Source organism: Gossypium raimondii, chromosome 9, assembly GCF_025698545.1.
Source record: "Gossypium raimondii isolate GPD5lz chromosome 9, ASM2569854v1, whole genome shotgun sequence".
NCBI lineage: Eukaryota > Viridiplantae > Streptophyta > Magnoliopsida > Malvales > Malvaceae > Gossypium > Gossypium raimondii.
This window is the reverse complement of record NC_068573.1, coordinates 33,203,396-33,219,972: the sequence shown is the minus strand read 5'-3', so window position 1 is coordinate 33,219,972 and position 16,577 is coordinate 33,203,396. Positions and strand designations below refer to the sequence as shown.

Genomic DNA, 16,577 nt, shown 5'->3' with positions numbered 1-16,577 from the left:
AATTTTACATTTTTAATATTTTTAAGATTTTTATACTTTTTAATTTTAGTAAATTTTAAATATTTTTATATTTTTATTAAAGTTTAATATTTTTTATATTTTTATTAAAGTTTAATATTTTTTATATTTTTATTTTTGTATAACTTTTTTGTCACATGTGATGCAGTGGTTGTGACACGGGTGGCTCTAACTGAAAAAAATTAAAGGCAGTTAAATTTAACGGTCAATTGTTAAAATTTACAATCAAAATGCCTTTTTCGTACATGTTGGTAATTGGATGCAAAAAAGTAAGAGCTTAATTGCTTTTTTTGATAGTTCAATTATCCAATTAAGTAGAAAAAAATAGAGCTTAATTTTTTTTTGAAAAAGTTTGAGGGCATTTTTGATGTATTTTAAAAATTTAAGTACCTAATTGAGTGTAAAAAAAACAGGGCTTAATTATTATTATTTTTAAAGTTTGAGGACTTTTACACTCTTAAACAAAAATTAATAGTTACATTTAGCTAAAAAGAGTTAAATTGATAAAATATGTAAATATTTAGGACAAAATTTAAAATATTTTTTTAACTAATATGCATACCGAATTTTAAAAAATTAAAAGAAAATATTCCATATTAACCTATATGTATATTTTTAATATAAATATGCAACGTAACGTAATCCATGTCTTGTTGAAAACCTGTTGTGTTGGTGTTTCCTTTTTAGCTTTCCCTCAAGCTATAGAATCCTCTATGTTCTCATCTCTCCCAAGTACTTCTCTTCCATTTATCTTCCTTCTTCTTTTCTAGTTTTACACAAACCCTTTTTTCCCCTTCCAAATTTCCTATCTTTATTTGTTTTATTTTAGAGAGAAATAATTTTGTTGAAAGAACAAAGAGCCAAAGACATAGATAGTTACTCCAGAGATTTTGTAAGAGAAGAGCAAGGAGAAAATGGCGGCGGTTTTTCCCACCTGGATTTTGATAGCGGCCTTGCTTTTTGAGGCTGCAGTGGTTATGGGTAGTTTTCCTGCAACTTTGAAGCTAGAGAGAAAAATTCCTCTGGCGAGTCATGAGTTGGAGCTGAGTCAACTCAGAGAACGAGATAGACTCAGGCACGGAAGGTTGTTGCAGTCTTCCTCTGGTGGCGTTGTGGATTTTCCTGTTATGGGGACCTATGATCCATTTCTTGTTGGGTAAACAAGTTCCAATCAAATTTCTTTACTGCACTTTTCTTGGGTTTTTTTTTTTTTTTTGAATTTAGGCTTGGTTTTGAATCATTGGTTTCTAAATTTGGATTGAAAAGTTAAATATCTGACGATTTTTTAATGTTGGGTATTTACTATTTACATGAAATTTATCATTTTTATTAGCTTCTTCTCTGTCCTTCACTTTGTTAAAGTTGTTTAGTGTCTCTTTTACTTTGGGGTTCATTAATTGTATTCTACGAACAGTAATTTTTTTCCCTTTTTCTTTGTTTATGTTTTGCTTTGGCTGCTTTGTCTTTTAATTTACTGATTTACTTCCTTTTTTTGTGTGTATTTAGGTTATATTATACAAAAGTACAATTAGGGTCACCTCCAAGGGAATTTTATGTACAGGTTGATACTGGAAGTGATGTTTTATGGATAGGGTGCAATTCCTGCAATGGTTGTCCTCAATCTAGTGGACTTCAAGTAAAATTCGCTTTTCCTTGTATTTTTTTTTAAATTTGGTAATTGATTGAAAGAAAATTAAATGAGCACCTATGTTATGTTTTTTTTCTTCTTACAGATTCAGCTTAATTTGTATGATCCGGGAAGCTCATCAACAGCTTCATTAGTCTCATGTTCAGACCAAAGATGCAGTGCAGGTCTCCAATCATCGGATTCCGGCTGTTCGGCTCAGAGCAATCAATGCAGTTACACATTTCAGTATGGAGATGGTAGTGGAACATCAGGCTATTATGTAGCGGACTTGTTGCATTTTAATTCAATTCTTGAAGGATCTGTGATTACTAATTCTACAGCACCCATTATGTTTGGGTGAGCTAAATAGTTCATCAACGTCATGATGCTAATCGTGTTGTTTCCAATTTGTTTGATTGGAAAGATGTAACTTGTTGGCTTAAATTGTGGATTGTGAAACAGGTGTAGCGTGTTGCAGACCGGGGACTTGACAAAGTCCGATAGAGCTGTTGATGGAATATTTGGATTTGGGCAGCAGAGTTTATCTGTAATCTCTCAACTTTCATCACAGGGAATAACTCCCAAAGTTTTTTCCCACTGCTTAAAAGGAAGTAATAGTGGTGGGGGTATACTTGTTTTTGGCGAGATTTTGGAGCCGAATATGGTTTACACTCCACTTGTCCGATCACAGTATGTTTTCTTTTATTTGTTTTCTGTATAATGTGGTACACAATCTTACATGCATAGGTTTATGAGATAGATATGCTACTATTTCTGCTTATTGGATGTATATTGGGGACTGTTGGAAAATATAAGGCTTCGTTGGCTGTTTGGTTAACCATCCTTGCACCACGAAATTTCAGGCCTCACTATAATCTTGATCTGCGGAGCATTTCAGTTGGTGGACAAGTTTTATCAATAAACCCATCAGTGTTTTCTACATCAAACAACCAAGGAACAATAGTTGATTCTGGGACAACGTTAGCATACCTAGCTGATGAAGCTTATGATGCTTTCATGAGTGCTGTAAGTCTCAAGCTAGGTTTTACCGATACTTGGCCAACATTAAGAAGATCAACTGTCATTTAAAATATATATATGCTTTTCACTTGTTATGCTTGTTTTCAGATATTAGTTGTGAATCACGAGTTTAGTGATTAACTATTCTCTTGTTGTGCAGATCACAAATGCTGTTTCACAAACCGTGCGCCCTATTCTTTCCAAAGGAAATCAATGCTACCTTATAACCTCCAGGTTGACTCCCCACTGATATTATTTCATTTTGTTTCAGTGACTGATGATTGTTACTCGTAACTGACAGTATGTTAACATTCTGTTTAGTGTCAACGACATATTCCCTCAAGTTAGTCTGAACTTTGCTGGTGGTGCATCCATGATTTTAAATCCGCAAGACTATCTTGTACAGCAGAATTCTATCGTAAGTTATCTAAAGCTTTTGACATGCATGCATAGATTTCTATCTACTGAATCATATTTTCTTTCTGTTATACGGTAGAGTTTGTCTGATTTTCTTCATTTGAACAAAATAGTTTGATGGGGTTCTTTGTTATTTATTTTCTGTTTTGTTCTTTTAGCTGTTTGAATCTCATTATTAGCCCATGTTTCAGTTCCAAAGTGGAAGTATATTGAGACAAGCCCTAAAACCTAACGTCAGTTTGAACGGACTTCCTTGTTTTGTATGTTGTGTCATTTTTTTTCATATCCTGAATTACTGAATGAAAACCGGCTGACTTATATTTACAGGGTGGTTCTGCAAGTTGGTGCATAGGCTTTCAGAAAATTCAGGGTCAAAGGATAACAATTTTAGGAGGTATTTTCACTACACAGAATGTTTGGATCGAATACGTTATACTTGTTTGGAGACTTCATGGATTCTGGGCTTTCTATAACGTGTTTAATTTTCAGAAAGTTACGATGGAGACAATTTGTTACTTGTAGGCCTAAGCTTAGCTTTGTGCATGAAATTTGAATGCTTTATATGTCACTTAGCTGGATGATTTTTGCCTGCATGATGTAGTAAGCCATAAATATTCCTCCTCTTCTTTTGCAGATCTTGTTCTAAAAGACAAAATCTTTGTATATGATTTGGTGAATCAACGGATCGGATGGACCAACTATGACTGTAAGTGTCAAAATGAACTTTCGTATTATACGTTAGAATAGATTTATCCAATAATCTCCAGTTCAACAACCTCCTGAATCCTGTAAAATGACTTTTCCACCATCACGTTGTTAAAAGGACATAATCAATAGGTGCGGAAGACGTTAAAATTCGGAATACCAATGCTCGTTTCCATTTTTATCTCGTTGAGTTTATGTCAACTCTGAATCTGCTCCATTGTGTATTGAGATCAGGTTCAATGTCGGTCAATGTCTCAACAAATATCAACACAGGAAGAACTGAATTTGTCAACGCGGGGCAGATGAGCAATGATGGTTCATCGCGGGATCAAGTACGGGGCATGCTAGCTTTACTTCTACCTATAATCATGCTTACCGGTCTACTGTTCTTGTAGCATATCCTGTAAGGATTCCGCCATGTAAAATTACAGGTTTCAGGGGTTTACTGTGATTGAGTGTAGTGTAAATTACATTCATACATGTTCTTTTGTGGCAGTAAATTTAATTTATACTAGCCTTCTTGCATTTGTTACTTTAAGCCCTCCTTTTTTTTCTTTTAATTTTGTGTCTGTTTGTTTTACTTCGAAGTAATTAATAGAGGATAAAGTCTTTTTGAAAAATAAAATATAGCTTAAAAATCAGAATTAATATTTTAGAACCTTCATTCTTACAATATTCATTTTTTTCTTTATAAAATCTAATGTGTCATTTAATAGTTAAATTAACAATTTTAGTAACAAAATGACCTAACTGATATAACATTGTAACTAGAATGATTTGAAGTTTAGGGACTAATTTAGAATGAAGATTATAGTTTGGAGATATTTAGTGCAGTTAACTCAAATTTTCATGGTAATTCATATTTACACATATATATTATTATTTAAATTCTTGATCAATTCTTTCAAAAAGAATTTTGTTGAGTTAGTGTAGTAAGGTTTAAACTTAAAAATCAACATATTTAAATGTTCAAATTAATTATTTCAACGAAAATCTCGTTTGACCTATAATCTTAATTTGAGACATAGATTTAAACCTTGGATATGACATTGTTGAGAACGACAATCACGAACCCCAAACATAAACAGTAAAACGAATATAAAGAATACAAAAAAAAAATCTTTATTAACTATAACAGCTTTTTTCCATCCCATTTTCCATGGCAAGCATCCTCTTCCCTTTCCTAATTTCTACTTCACCAGAAAATAATAGAATTTCTTTTTTTCTTTTTTTAAAACATGAAATATTTGGTAATATTTCTTTTTTTAAAACATGAAATATTTCTTTATTTTTTAAATTTATGAAATATTTGGTAAATAGAAACATGATTTTCATTTCTTTTTTTAAAAATTGATAAATAGAAATAAAAACATGTTTTAATAAAATAAAATAAATTTTGTATTTATATGGATTTGAATCAAGGTACTGAATTCAATATTAGAAAAAACTGTTAAAAATAAATATTTTTGTGTTTATATGGATTTAACCCGATGTGAATTAATTTAAAATTTAAAAAAACTCTTGTTCTCGTTTTTTTAATTCTACAAAACATTTTGGTGACAATAATGAAAATTATTTTAAAATTTTCAATAATCCATTTTTAAAAAAAAGGAAAATGACTTATTTTAAACATTGCGTTTTTTTTTTATCTTCTCTGTTTTGGTTAACCACCCATACTCATTGATGAATCAAAATTTATAATTTTCTTCACCTTCTGTGTCATCATGAATGGAAAAGATGGTGCTTGTTTTTTAGTTTTAGATTGAAAAAAAATGAAACAGATAAAAGCAATGACAGAGCAGAATAGCTGATGAATGAACAAAACAATTTTCATACAATCAGATGAGAGGATTAAATGGGAGCTTTTCCTTTGACATTTTAAGAAGATTTTTTATCCATCAACAGAATTTGAGGAAAAAAAAAGATGAAATGAGAGAGATCATAAATCTAATGCCTTTAACAGTTATTTTCTATTATCACCTCATCATTACAGTTGTATTTGAATTCAAACACACACACCCTAACTAAACTCACTACCATCATTGTATTTAATCTAACAAAAAACAAACGCATCACTCATCCAAACTAAAACTTAAATTATTAAAATTTTTATGGCATGATTTGTGCACCTTTAACGAAGGAAAAAATCACTATAAGTGGACTGAGGTTTAATTGGGATGGACAATGCATTTTTCTTCGATTAAGTTAAAAACAATAATAGCAGTGACATTAGAAACAATAGTAAAGTGTATATTTGAATTCAAGCGCAGTTATAACGGTAAGATAATAAAACATGACTATTAAAAACATTAGATTAGTAAATATATATAATAAAAAGTTTTTTAAAATTATTTCACTTTTATGAAATTATTAAAATATGTAAATTAATAAAATTATTTAATGAAATATTAAAATTGTATTCCTATGTTCATTAAAATTGTAAAAAAAATTATTAGGGTTGCTTTTTATTCATTGGAACTTCAAATCCGGTAGAAAATTAGAGTTGCGGTGAGTTGCAGTTAGAACTTCCGAATGTACCTTACTATTTAAAAACTCTTAACAAAAAAAGATATTATTCTTTAAAATTTCATCACTTGTATTAATCGGTGATCTAAAAGAAAAGAAGATTAAGAATGATACTAAAAATCCTTTCTAAGAAGGTGTCTTAAAAATAAAGGACATTTATGAAATTTTCGTAATCCGCAAACAGTGTGTGCAATATAATCATCTAAACTTCAGACAACATTTCGCTCAACCACCAAACCCTAAACCCCAAAATTAAATAAGACTCCACCATCATCCACAAACTGCAACTATACTCGCACAACTTTCCACCATCAACCAAACATAATTTATCAGACGTAGAACATCACTTCCTTCACATTATCCTTTATGCTGGGGAGCGGCCTAACCTCCATACCAGTAGACCCACTATCCCACATCTCATCCTCAATATAATAGCGTGCCCTAAAAGCAGCGAGGTGAGCATAGTACGCCGGAGGCACTGCAAACATATAATCCAAATATTCACTGTCAAAACCAACCTTAGTCAACAAATTTAACAAGACAAAAAAACATCATCACAAACCTATGGAAACGGACTTGGTACACCTCGCATACCTGTCCACAAAGTAAAATTATTACTATATAATTACTAGTGCTGATCTAAAGCATTATAGAGAAAGGAGTAAACACATACGTGTAACATAAACTGTTTGTGAGCACTTGCAAGATGTCAGCAGTGAAGCCATTTTCATCCAACAAAACGTGGTAATGTGTGGGCTTGCTTGTCCCCTACACAACAACATCAATATCAGATCGGACAAAATTAACATAAAAACCATCACACTTCAAGGGAAGGCCTCATTTTACCTGGATTCCAGCATGACGATTGAGATAAAAATCAAACTCAGTTGGATGACAGATGCTAGTATCCACAACAGTACCTAAGAGTTATTGGCTACATTAAAATATGCTAACAAAATGAAGATCAAGAGAATACGATCAAATCCCTATTATAAGATTAGAATCACCTGGTAATATGTTGCCACTCCTATCAGTTTTGTTGCGATCAGTAGGGAATAGGCGAGTATGATGCCTCTTTTGAACCACAACAAATGTAACCCGAGGCATATATCCTTCCTGTAGCGAGGAACAAGCCTGGAAGGAAGGAAGAAAACCGCAGGGGTCAGAAGGCCCAAACACCAAAAAACATTGCATCCATTATACCGTGAACCAACTATAATAGACATTATACAGTGATTTCAATACCTTCCGAATCGCATCCATTTCATAAAGCAAAACTTGGCTGAATTGTCCTTCACTAACACCACTCTGCCACACATCAAAAATCAGATATCAGCACTGCCGCTAGAAATATATACATAGATTTGGATGGTCAAAAGCAAACATTACCTATAGAAGATAATTCTAGAAGGCTTTTGTTTCGTTGACCTGTAGAACGCAAGAAGCATTTCCCTGCAGAGAACTTGAAATGTTAAGAAAGTAGAGCACTTCCAGTAGAAACTAAAAATTTAAGCCTGAAATAAATCTATCTCCCTACCTAACCATTCCACCCTCAACTAAACCCTTCTGTGGATCCTTAGTTTGTTTATAAAGATCCTGGATTATTTCCACCCGGTCAGTCTGTGCAGAGACAACTCCACGATACTTGGTTAACTCAGGCCAATCCATTGAAGCAACGACCTGCATCCAGCCAATAACCTCTTAAATATGATCAAGTAACAAAATGGGGATGATAGAGAATAATGAATATGCTTACTGCAGCTATAGAAGAACTAGAGTCTTCGCCAGGCGGCGGATGACTGACACATGCCCCAAAAATGATTGTAGGGACATCAGTTACAAGCGGAATTCTCCTTAAAATAGCATCGTTCAGCACAGTATTTCACCCCCCAACCTACAGAATTTACAATTCTCAAATGATTTAAGATAACAAGACAAGAAAACACTATATCAAATCACCACCAGTGAGGCAAAACACATACCTTAGCATTGATCTTGAGAGCAACATTTTCAAAATATTGATTGCTAAACTTTGCAGCTTGCACAGGCTTACAACATTGTGAAACAATACCTAACTCCGTCTCACAAATTCGCTTTATTTTTCCTGCAAGCAAAAAGATTTGAGTCGCGCAAAGAAACCCCAGGAATTACCTATTTACAAAACATCAGAATTTCTTACCGTAAGAGCCAGTCTGATCAGGTAAGATAATTATCAACAACTGAAGTGGCTTATTCAAGCCTGCAGACTCTTTGTATACATCCATGAGAGTCTGATCAATTCGATCAGCACGAGCTGATGGCATTGCAATTGAAGGAGTTTGGCAAAACACCTAGAGTAACAAAATGGGCCTAGTGATAAATAAATAACAGATGTACCATCCACCTACACTAAAAAAACCACACAGCATACCATTCCTTTGCTGTTACACATTTTCACCAGCTCCGCACAGAAGCCTTTTGACATATTCCAATAACCCGAGGAGAAGTTCACACAAGTCCAGAAATCGACTTTACCCCCATTGACCATTTTCTGCAAAAAAAAAACTGTTGAACCTTAAAACCTACCAAAATTTTCCCAAAAGACTTATAGCTACCTTAAAAATGAATTGAAAAAATGAACAAGAACTCTGGAACAAGAGGAGACTGAAGAGACAGGTCTGATTCCTTAAATTTTACAAACAATGCCACTTCAAAGAAGAGGGGAAGGAAAAAAAAAAAAAAAAACCACCTTGTTGATCATGTTCCATTGCCCACAACTAGGATTAACAATTTTGTCACGTCCACTATCGTGATACTATAGCTGCAGCAACCAAAACAGACATTAATCTTATTATAAGACAGACAGTATCCTTGAAAATATAACATATTGGCATGAAAGTACCGCTGGAGGATTTAGAACTCGTGCTTCAATCACTGCAAGTTCTTTGCAAACATCCATTCCAAATTTATTGACCGGGAGCATCTGCAGAAACATGAAATGCCAAATGAATCACAATTCTCATCTTATCAACAAATTTAAAAAATAATAAGCATCAGAAACTGTAGTACCTTTGTAATATTCCCCTCCCTAATGTTCGGACGTTGACAAGTTGCTCTCAGCAGAGATCTAACTTGTTGTTCATTTAGTTTTTTTGTGTATCTTTGACCCTCAACGATACTACAAAGCTGTAAAACAAAATCATACAGGAGAATCAGTAACAAACAAAAAGAAAACAAAAACAAGATAATCTTGATATAAAGTAAAAACCTCCATTGGCAGATAGACAGGTCTAGCTTCACTTCCCCTTTGAAGTGCAGGCAAGGATGGATATTTAAGCACAACATTGTATTCCTCACGGAAATACTTGACCACAGAGACATTTGTTCTCTTATCATCAAGAGTAAATCTAAAAAAGCCAAAAATTGAACAGAAACATAATGAGACAGAATGGGACAAATATACCAAAAGCACAAGATTTTACAAATGTACAAGCATAAACAATATTTTAGAACAAGACATAACCAAGCCAAATACTAAAAACCGTCAACTGCAAAAAATAAAATAAAACCAACTCAATTTGAAGATGGAACTCAGATAAGTAGTGAATACAAGACTACAAATAACCCAAAAGCAATTCTACCACACAGGACACATAAAAGTAGATTACTAAAAATATTTATAAGCACGTATAGTATTATAACAACAAACTCACGTCAACTGGCTTATAGGGTCTCTAGATACTCCAATAATCTTGCAAGTTTTGGCATAATTCATGCAGATGAGCCTAACTCTTACTCCCATCAAGGCCTTTTTCACCTAAAAAATACGGCAATAGAAGCATTGCAAAAAAATTCTGCAAGTTTTGATTAATAAACACTGAATTCAATATATACATACTTTAATACGATCTTGATCAGACAGCGGCTTTGACAGGTTTGATAGCCGGAAATGTTTCACAACAAACTCTGAAACTAAAATTGGCTCATAGAATGATCGAGCAGACGCATCTGCAAAGCAAAACCAGTAAATCTTCATACTGAAACATTAGGAACAAGGTGGCTACACAAACTGAGCAATCAAAGTACCTACCAATAATAAGAGATAAACCCATCTGAGTGGGTCGAAGACACTGATAATATCCACACCAGTATTCTATTCCATTACCAAGTTCTCCTCTAGGACCTAATGATGTATGGAAAAAAGACCTTCCCACCTCAGTATATCTGCCAAATGATGTTTCAAATGTATTAATTTGATGTCATATAAAATGGTTTCAACAATTTAACAGCAAACAATGTTTAACATTAATCAACAGGCAGTTACATCTGAGATGGTTTAGCTCTAAGAACAACATCCAGAACTTGAATAGCTTCTTGAGGGCATTCAAAATGCCTTCCGCTCAAAAACTCCCTCAGATAATGAAGGTCTGGCTTGGAGGCCAGTTTGATTGCAACCTTAAATTGTCGCTCCCTCCTGCAATGACAGGCAACCAGAAAGATCACAGGTAAACAATAATGACATCGGATAAAATGTAAAATGTCAAGAGACCATCATAGGATACAATAATATTACCAATCTTCCTCAGTTAGCTTGATAACAAGCTCCTTTGACTCGAAGGGAAGAGGACCAGCAGTGTACAAACTCTTCCTGCCATCATAAGCTGGACACCGACGTCCAAGATGCGACTCTTCGTATACATCAATAAGTTGCTTCATTATGGCTCTGTTAAGCTTTTTTGAGGTTACCTCGGGCTTTATAGTAACCTATAAGCAATGAAGCACCAAAGGCCATCAAAAGAGACGAGAAGAAGATGCAAGTAACAGATATGGACAAAGAGACAAGTAAATAAATAAGAAAACAGAAAAAGGAAAATACACATTAAAAGTTAAACTTTCCCTTGGGTTTTTTAAAAAAAAAGTAACTACTAAAACCTTCAGTGTATAGTAAAGTCGGATAAAAAACAGAGATCTAAGAAGTACCAAAATATAAAACGATTAAAACAAGGCAGAAAAATGACAAGGAAAACTAGCGATTAAAATATTGGAGGAGAAAATGCAAGTAGCACGGATGAACGAGGTAAATGAATAAGCAAACAGAAATATGAAAACATTAGAATGCAAAAAATATGATCTAAACAAGTGGAATTCGTTTAAGCAAAAGCCATTAACAGTTAAGGTTTCCCTCGGTTTTTCAAAGTAATTACTGAAAACTTAAATCCATAGATAGGTCAAAAGGAAGGAAGCAGACATATACAAGCAAAAAAGAAAGAGAAATTTAACAAATATATAAAAAAAAAACGATTAGAACAAGCCAAAAATGTCGAGAAAAAATACAGGCTTAAAATCAAATGGGGAGACCTGCAAGAAAGAAAGTTACATCGTAGTGATGAAGATCGGCATCGTAGTGATAAAGATCGGCATTAGCAACATCTATGAGAAAATGGTTGGCTCTAACCAGACATTTTGTACCAACCGTGCCGAACCCCGGTCTTGGAGGGGGCCTAGTCGCCTTTGACAACGACGGAGGAAGAGGAGGCGCCGTAGTCACAGCCACCGGCTCCATTGTAAGCTTCTCCGATACCTCTCTGGAAAGTGATCCTACACCAGAACTTGAAGAAGGATGAGAAAAAGCAGCCCCCGATGGAGGAACTGGCGGAGCTACAGCCATTTGAGGAGGCGGCTGAGCCGGAGCCATCTGAGGAGGAGGGGGGTTATAAGTTGCAGTAGAACCAGATGATCCACGGCCTCTTGCTCTACCGCCGCCGCCGCGAGAGGAAGACTGTGAAGGTTGGCCGCGACCATGGTCCTGCCCCCGGCCACGTCGACCACCACCCCGACCACTGCCACGTCCACCACCGCCTCGACCAGACATTGCCTGAAATTTGGGAAACTAAGCAAACAGATGAAAATTTCAAAAACTCCAAAACAGAAGGGAAAAAAAATGAAACAAACGACACACCTGAGTATAGAGAGCGACTAGGAATGAATGAGCCCTTTTTATACTAGAAGCACACTGGATTATTTCAAGTCAATTCTTCTCCAAGAAGCTTTGTTAGCCTTCTTGCATTTGTTACTTTATGCCCTCCTTTTTTTTTCTTTTGAATTTTGTGTCAGTTTGTTTTACTTTTAAGTAACCAATAGAGGATAAGTCTTTTGTAAAATTTTATACAGTTAAATTTAAAATCAATTTTAAAAAAGTAAAATGTTATTGCAAAATTTTAAAAAGTAAGAACAAAAAATAAAAAGAATGAATGATAAAACTTTTGTGAAAGCTTTAAAATATCAAAATTAATATTTTAAAATATTTATTTTACAATAATCATTGTTTTTATAAAATTTAGTGTGTCATTTAATAGTTAAATTAATAATTTTAGTAACAAATTGACCCAATTGATATAACATCGATAGTTTAAAGATGTAAGTAGAATGATTTGAAGTTCAGGGACTAATTTAAAATGAAGATTATAATATGGAGACATTTAGTACAGTTAACTCAAATTTGCATGGTAACTTATATTTACACATATATATTATTATTTAAATTCTTGATCGAGTTCTTTCAAAAAGAATTTCATTGAGTTAGTGTAGTAAGGTTCAAATTAATCATTTCAACCTTTTATTAATATATTTTTACATAATCTTTTACATTGTCATCATGTTTGTAACATAATTTAATACTTAAAAAACATTTAACTTAGCTTATGTTACAAGTTAATTAGATAATTTTTTATGTAAATTTACAATAATAAATAATAAATATAATTACAATATTAGCATTATCTTTCAAAAATAAAATTACAATTTTACCATTGAATTATATATGTTTTAAAATATCATATAAATTTTACACTATTTATTAATTTATTTATCAACAAGTGTTGGATGTACTTGTAAGGCACATTATATTCCTAATTTAAGACTGATTTAAATCTTAGAGATGACATTGTTAAGAATAACAATCACGAACCCTAAATATAAACAAGAAACGGACATAAACAATACCAAAATAGATAATCTTTTTTTCTTTATTAACTATAACTTCTTTTTTTCCATCCCAATTTCCATAGCAAGCATTCCCTTCCTCTCCTAATTTCTACTTCACCAGAAAATAATAGAAGTCAGTTTAATTTATGAAATATTTGGTAAATAGAAATAAAAACATGTTTTATTTTAATAAAATAAAATAAATTTTATATTTATATGGATCCGAATAGGTACCGAAATCAATATTAGAAAAAATGGTTGAAAAATAAATATTTTTGTGTTTATATGGATTTGAACCAATGTGAATTCGTTCATTTAAAATTAAAAACTCTTGTTCTCGTCTTTTCTAATTCTACAAAACATTGTGGTGAAAATAATGAAAATTATTTTTAAAATTATCAATCATTCATTTTTCTAAAAGGAAAATGACTTATTTTAAACATTACCTTTTTTTATCTTCTCTATTTTGGTTAACCACCCATACCCATTGATGAATCAAAATTTATAATTTTTTTTACCTTCTGTGTCATCATGAATGGAAAAGATGGTGCTTATTTTTTAGTTTTAAATTGAAAAAAAATAAAACAGATAAAAGCAATGATAGAGCAGAATAGCTGATGAATGAACAAAACCATTTTCATACAATCAGATGAGAGGATTAAATGAGAGGTTTTCCTTTGATATTTTAAGAAGATTTTTATTCATCAACAGAATTTGAGGGGGAAAAAATGAAATGAGAGAGAACTCGTAAATCTAATGTCTTTAATAGTCATTTTCTATTCTCAACTCATCGTTATAGTTGCATTTGAATCCAAACACACACTCTGCCGCAATTTTTAATCTCACTACTACAATATCTAATTTCATCGCCATAGTAACTGTAACACCCCCTAACCCCAAACCGTCGCCGGAATAGAGTTACGAGACATTACCGGACATATCAGATAATTTACGATAATTCTTAAATAAATATTAAACACATTAAGATAAAATCATAAATTCATATAATATTTTAGTAATTGACTTCATTCATTTTTTTAAATTTTTTTTTTAAATTTCGGCAACATTTCTGCTTGTTTTTACATAAAACCCCCTACAATTAAAAACCATTTCATTTTCAAATCACAACCAATTCAACCAATTCATTTCACATTCCGATTTCTATCCCAATTACTTTCTAATCAAATTAATCAACATAATATCAATTTAAATTTAACAATATATTAAATTAAATAAATATAGATAAACTTCTGTCATTATAATTCATAAACTTATAATACTAACATTTTCAACCGTTTATATTAAAACATAATAACCTTTATACACATCCTATGTACATGCCACATTACCAAAAGAAAATATGCATCACCAAAATGTTTGCTAAAGTCGGATCTAGCTTTGGATGCTGGTTCAGTACTTGACTTCTACAACCTGCGCACGGAAACAACCGTACGCTGAGTATGCATATACTCAATGGTATCACTATAATTCAATTTATAATTAAATACATTAAATCACACACATACTTTTTATTACAATTATCACTACTAATAAACAATTCAACCTTTTTATATTATCAATTATATATATATATATATATATATATAATTATCATTCTTATTTCTTTGTTTCAAATTTCACTTTTCACATATACTATATCACTCAATTTAATTTTATCAGTCAATTTATTTCATTTGCCCCTATTAACTCGACTCGGACTCGGCGGATACACGGATTCTAACCAAACACACCAAGATACGATGAATCGAAGAATGGTAAAAGTAATAAGAATAAGATATGATATTCAACACACAAAGTCTTTGAATCATAATAAGATATGATAACGATTTCGACACACAAAGTGCGAATCGATAAATAACGATGATCGGCACATAAGTGCTCGATCGATGTTTCAAGCAAATACCCGACACTTCCATATCTTATGGCATGCCAACTATATCCGACTAGCCCGACTAGTTAATAGGGTATTTAATTCACTTTTCAGTATAAATTTCATCTTAATTCAGTATCAATTATAATTCCTTATTTCAATCGGTTTCACAGTATCACAGTAATTCTTTACTTCAGTAATTTCACAATTCAATGCATTATACATAACAATATTCAGTATTTTCACAATTCACTCAGTAATCAAAACAATATCCAGTATTCCATAACTCGGTTCAGTATCAGTTTCAATTTCATTACTACATTATAAATTTATTATTTATTAAACTTTTACCTTAAAATACTTACCACACATAATTAGCAAATTAAACACTTAATAATAATAAAGTTTGAATTATAGTGATACAAACCATAATTCCCGTGTCTATTCCTCGTCCACTTTTTCTTTTCCTTTCCTCGTGGATGCCTCGGGTGCGATATTAGCTACGAAAAGAAAGTAAGATAATTTTCATAATCATTAGCACAACACAATTTACTTGCTGAAATTTTTATCTAACTTTTACTTTAATTTCAATTTAATCCTAACTAAATCTATATATTTTTCTTTCTCAATTCATACCTTCTTGCTACTCAATTTCTTGCCAAACTCATATGTAACTATCTAATTTTTATCATATTTTCATAATTTCGAATTTATTTCAATTTAATCCCTAAAATTAAAAACTTATAGTTTAGTTTACAATTCAATCCTTTATTCAATTCCAATCAAAATTTCTATCAAATACATCCCTAATTTAACAATTTATTCAACATGAACCTGCTTAATAATCTATAAACTTCCAAAACCTCAACTTATTTTTAACAAAACTAACTTCTAAAACATCTAAATTAAAAGAAAAGGACTTGATTGACTTACCAAATTAAATTCCAAGCTTTAAAACCCTATTTTCCTTTTTCTTTCTTTTCTTCTTTCTTTCCCTATTTCGTTTGCTTCTCTGTTTCTTTGTTCTTTCTATTCTGTTTCTTTCCTTTTGCTTTGTTTTTATTTCCTTTTATGTTTAATTAATTATTATTTATAAAATATCTATTTTAATAACAAATATAATTAATACATTTGTACCACATCATAATCTTACAATTGTCACTACTTAATTTGTTTATCAATAAAAAAATCTCATTATATAATTATTTAGTTAATTAATATCTTTTACTTAAATTTGAAGTAAATAATAATTATAATACAAGTGTATATATATTATTATTACACTTGTACCATCTTCTCACCATACATTTGTCTTAATTTTAATTTATTCCATAATAAAATAATATAATTAAAATAAATTACCATTTAAATAAATAATTATAATATTTATATACATATAATATTTATATA

At 31.8% G+C, this 16,577-nt stretch overlaps 2 protein-coding genes across 3 annotated transcripts; one reads left to right on the top strand and one right to left on the bottom strand.

Moving 5' to 3' along the window:
- The first annotated feature begins 671 nt into the window (after positions 1 to 671).
- On the top strand, positions 672 to 4,325 carry LOC105799124 (aspartic proteinase 36). Of its 2 annotated transcripts, XM_052621470.1 has the most exons (11): positions 672 to 1,174; positions 1,525 to 1,654; positions 1,752 to 2,002; positions 2,108 to 2,335; positions 2,509 to 2,671; positions 2,826 to 2,899; positions 2,987 to 3,083; positions 3,274 to 3,315; positions 3,410 to 3,476; positions 3,717 to 3,788; positions 4,022 to 4,325. In XM_052621470.1, exons 1-11 carry the CDS (start codon positions 933 to 935, stop codon positions 4,180 to 4,182), a joined length of 1,527 nt encoding a protein of 508 aa, XP_052477430.1. In that variant the 5' UTR covers positions 672 to 932; the 3' UTR covers positions 4,183 to 4,325. The 2 variants fall into 2 exon arrangements, with proteins under 2 accessions (XP_052477430.1, XP_012484979.1); XM_012629525.2 differs by lacking the exon at positions 3,274 to 3,315.
- Positions 4,326 to 6,359: 2,034 nt separating this feature from the next.
- Positions 6,360 to 12,244, bottom strand: LOC105799123 (protein argonaute 5). The gene is given in 21 exon segments (XM_012629524.2): positions 6,360 to 6,791; positions 6,876 to 6,907; positions 6,987 to 7,081; positions 7,321 to 7,447; positions 7,559 to 7,621; positions 7,703 to 7,765; positions 7,851 to 7,993; positions 8,070 to 8,207; positions 8,296 to 8,417; positions 8,493 to 8,643; positions 8,724 to 8,843; positions 9,042 to 9,113; positions 9,195 to 9,275; positions 9,362 to 9,478; positions 9,561 to 9,699; positions 10,006 to 10,109; positions 10,191 to 10,300; positions 10,383 to 10,516; positions 10,617 to 10,766; positions 10,866 to 11,056; positions 11,670 to 12,244. Coding segments are annotated over 21 exon segments (2,796 nt in total). The 5' UTR covers positions 12,165 to 12,244; the 3' UTR covers positions 6,360 to 6,642.
- Positions 12,245 to 16,577: the final 4,333 nt, after the last annotated feature.

Excerpts from the sequence above, each read along its gene's own strand:
- LOC105799124 (XM_052621470.1), top strand. The coding sequence starts at position 933 with ATGGCGGCGGTTTTTCCCACCTGGATTTTGATAGCGGCCTTGCTTTTT. Across the intron at positions 3,316-3,409 it reads GACAAGCCCTAAAACCTAAC|GGTGGTTCTGCAAGTTGGTG; the intron begins GTCAGTTTGAAC and ends TTATATTTACAG. Across the intron at positions 3,789-4,021 it reads CGGATGGACCAACTATGACT|GTTCAATGTCGGTCAATGTC; the intron begins GTAAGTGTCAAA and ends TATTGAGATCAG.